Source organism: Miscanthus floridulus, chromosome 14, assembly GCF_019320115.1.
Source record: "Miscanthus floridulus cultivar M001 chromosome 14, ASM1932011v1, whole genome shotgun sequence".
NCBI lineage: Eukaryota > Viridiplantae > Streptophyta > Magnoliopsida > Poales > Poaceae > Miscanthus > Miscanthus floridulus.
This window is the reverse complement of record NC_089593.1, coordinates 335,618-337,799: the sequence shown is the minus strand read 5'-3', so window position 1 is coordinate 337,799 and position 2,182 is coordinate 335,618. Positions and strand designations below refer to the sequence as shown.

General features: G+C 42.7%; 1 protein-coding gene across 1 annotated transcript; it reads left to right on the top strand.

Annotated features, from left to right (window-relative positions):
- Window positions 1–1,055: 1,055 nt before the first annotated feature.
- Window positions 1,056–1,505, top strand: LOC136505613 (uncharacterized). Its single transcript, XM_066500779.1, has one exon. The coding sequence runs from the start codon at window positions 1,056–1,058 to the stop codon at window positions 1,503–1,505; it is 450 nt and encodes a 149-aa protein (XP_066356876.1).
- Window positions 1,506–2,182: the final 677 nt, after the last annotated feature.

The window sequence follows — 2,182 nt, the reverse complement described above, 5'->3', positions numbered from 1 at the left end:
AAAATGTAATAATAAAAATAATTATTAGAAAAACCTAAGATCTTGTGTGGGCTCATATTTTGGGGGTAAATGACTGTCAAAAGAATTTCAAGCCATTTCGACATAGGCGGAGTCGACGTGCTTCACAGAGGTATATAGAACCTTTCGTCGAACCCTATCTATACACCTAGGTTCTCTGAGATTCTGAGGTCCATGTGCTTTCTAGTGCCGGATTGGTCTCAAACTTTTTCTCAAGACTGCAAATGCCCTGTGTGAGGCCACCGCCAAGTTTGAGATTTTTCTGAGCTAGTTTGGTGCTTTTTGCACTTTAATTGAATTTCCACGCGAATTCACCGATTAATTATACAATTATTGATGAAGAACTTAAAGATTTACGTTAAAATGATGTGAAAACAAATTTCCTGTCGAAAACCAATAGATTTAATGATTTTAATTAAAGTCTATATTTTTGCATTAACAAAAATAGTGATTATTAGTTGCATTGTGTTCAATATTTATAATTAAAAAGACAATAGTTTAGGTCACATATTTTTCTTGTGTGCAGTAAATCAAAATAAATTTTATTACCTTTTTAAAAAAATATTATGCCTAGTATTTAATTTACTAAACAAATAATAAGAATTTAACATTTAAATAAAAAGAAATATATATAATACACTAACCAACCAAAAAACTGGCGCGAAGTGAATTTTCCAGCCCCCTTAGTCCCGGCTTCGATCACGGCCGGGGACGAAAGGTGGGCTGCATTTGGTGGCCCGCCAAAAATTACCTTTAGTCCCGACTGGTGGTTGGAGCCAGGACTAAAGGACCTTTAGTCCCGGCTGGTTATTGGAGCCGGGACTAAAGGTGGACCTTTAGTCTCGGCTGGTGGTTGGAGCTAGGACTAAAGGTAACCTTTAGTCCCGGGCAGTGTTAGGAGCCGGGACTAAAGGTCCCTCTCCTATATACGCCAGCTCCCTTCTCTTCCTCCTCTCACTTCTCATCTTCGACTTCATCGTCATCAGCGAGCCGCGTCGCCGCCAACCGCCGCTGATTCGGCTCCCGGTCACCAGATCATGGATCCTAGCCACCCCAACACCGCCCTCCTCGCCGGAGGAGCCCCCGACACCGCGCCCGTCATCGGAGGAGCCCCTGAGACGATGCCCCACGTGCACCGCCTCTCACCGCGGCCCCCACGCCGGCCTGCATGCGCCACCGGCCTCCCCACCGACGGCGCCCCCCGCAGGCACTCCACGACGCCAGCGTGCGCCTCCCCATCGACGACGCCCCCCTACGGGCACTCCACGACGTCCGCGCGCCGCCTCTCGCTGGCATCTACACGACGCCCCGTGCGCGCCGCCTCTCGCCGCGGCCCACGCCGACCTCCACGCGCCACCGGCCTCCCCACCGACGGTGGCCCCCCGCGGGCACACTCCACGCGACGCCCGCGCTCACCTCCCTGGTCACCGACGCTGGCCGGTCGCCCCGCGCAGGCACCACCGCCCCGGCCATCAATAAGTATATAATTATTTATAAATTTTATTTTTTATATATATGAAATGTATATGGAAGTATATGAAATTATATGTATGAAATGTATAAATTTATGTTATATATAATGTTATATATGATACTAAATTTCATTTTATATGTATGAAATGTATAAATTTACAAGTATAATACTAATTAAATTTCATTTTATATGTATGAAATTATAATAATGAGTTATATATATATATATGAAATGTATAAATTTATATTTATATCTATGAAATGTGTATGAAATTATATGGCTAAACCCTAAACCACCCTATATATATGTAATCCATTAAAATTATATATATGACATGTATAATTTTTACTTAGGAAAAAATCTATTGTGGAGTATGAAAAAAATTATATATCTATGAAATGTGTATGAAATGTCTATGAAACCCTATTTGCATAATTATTGTTTTATAATTGTTTAGGCTCTCTATGGCCGACCCGAGAGACGATGACCTAGAGGCGGAAATGATGGATATTATCAACGCCGGCACTGAACATTGTGCTGATGTTGATAATGACCAGCAGGAAGACGACGGGAGTCAATACTTGAATCTCGATCATATTGTTGAGGAAGTTGTTCATGAAGATAATTCTGGCGAGGTATATATTTCTTAATATCTAGCTCTCATTTATTTATTATGCATACATGTAGCCC

Excerpts from the sequence above, each read along its gene's own strand:
- LOC136505613 (XM_066500779.1), top strand. The coding sequence starts at position 1,056 with ATGGATCCTAGCCACCCCAACACCGCCCTCCTCGCCGGAGGAGCCCCC.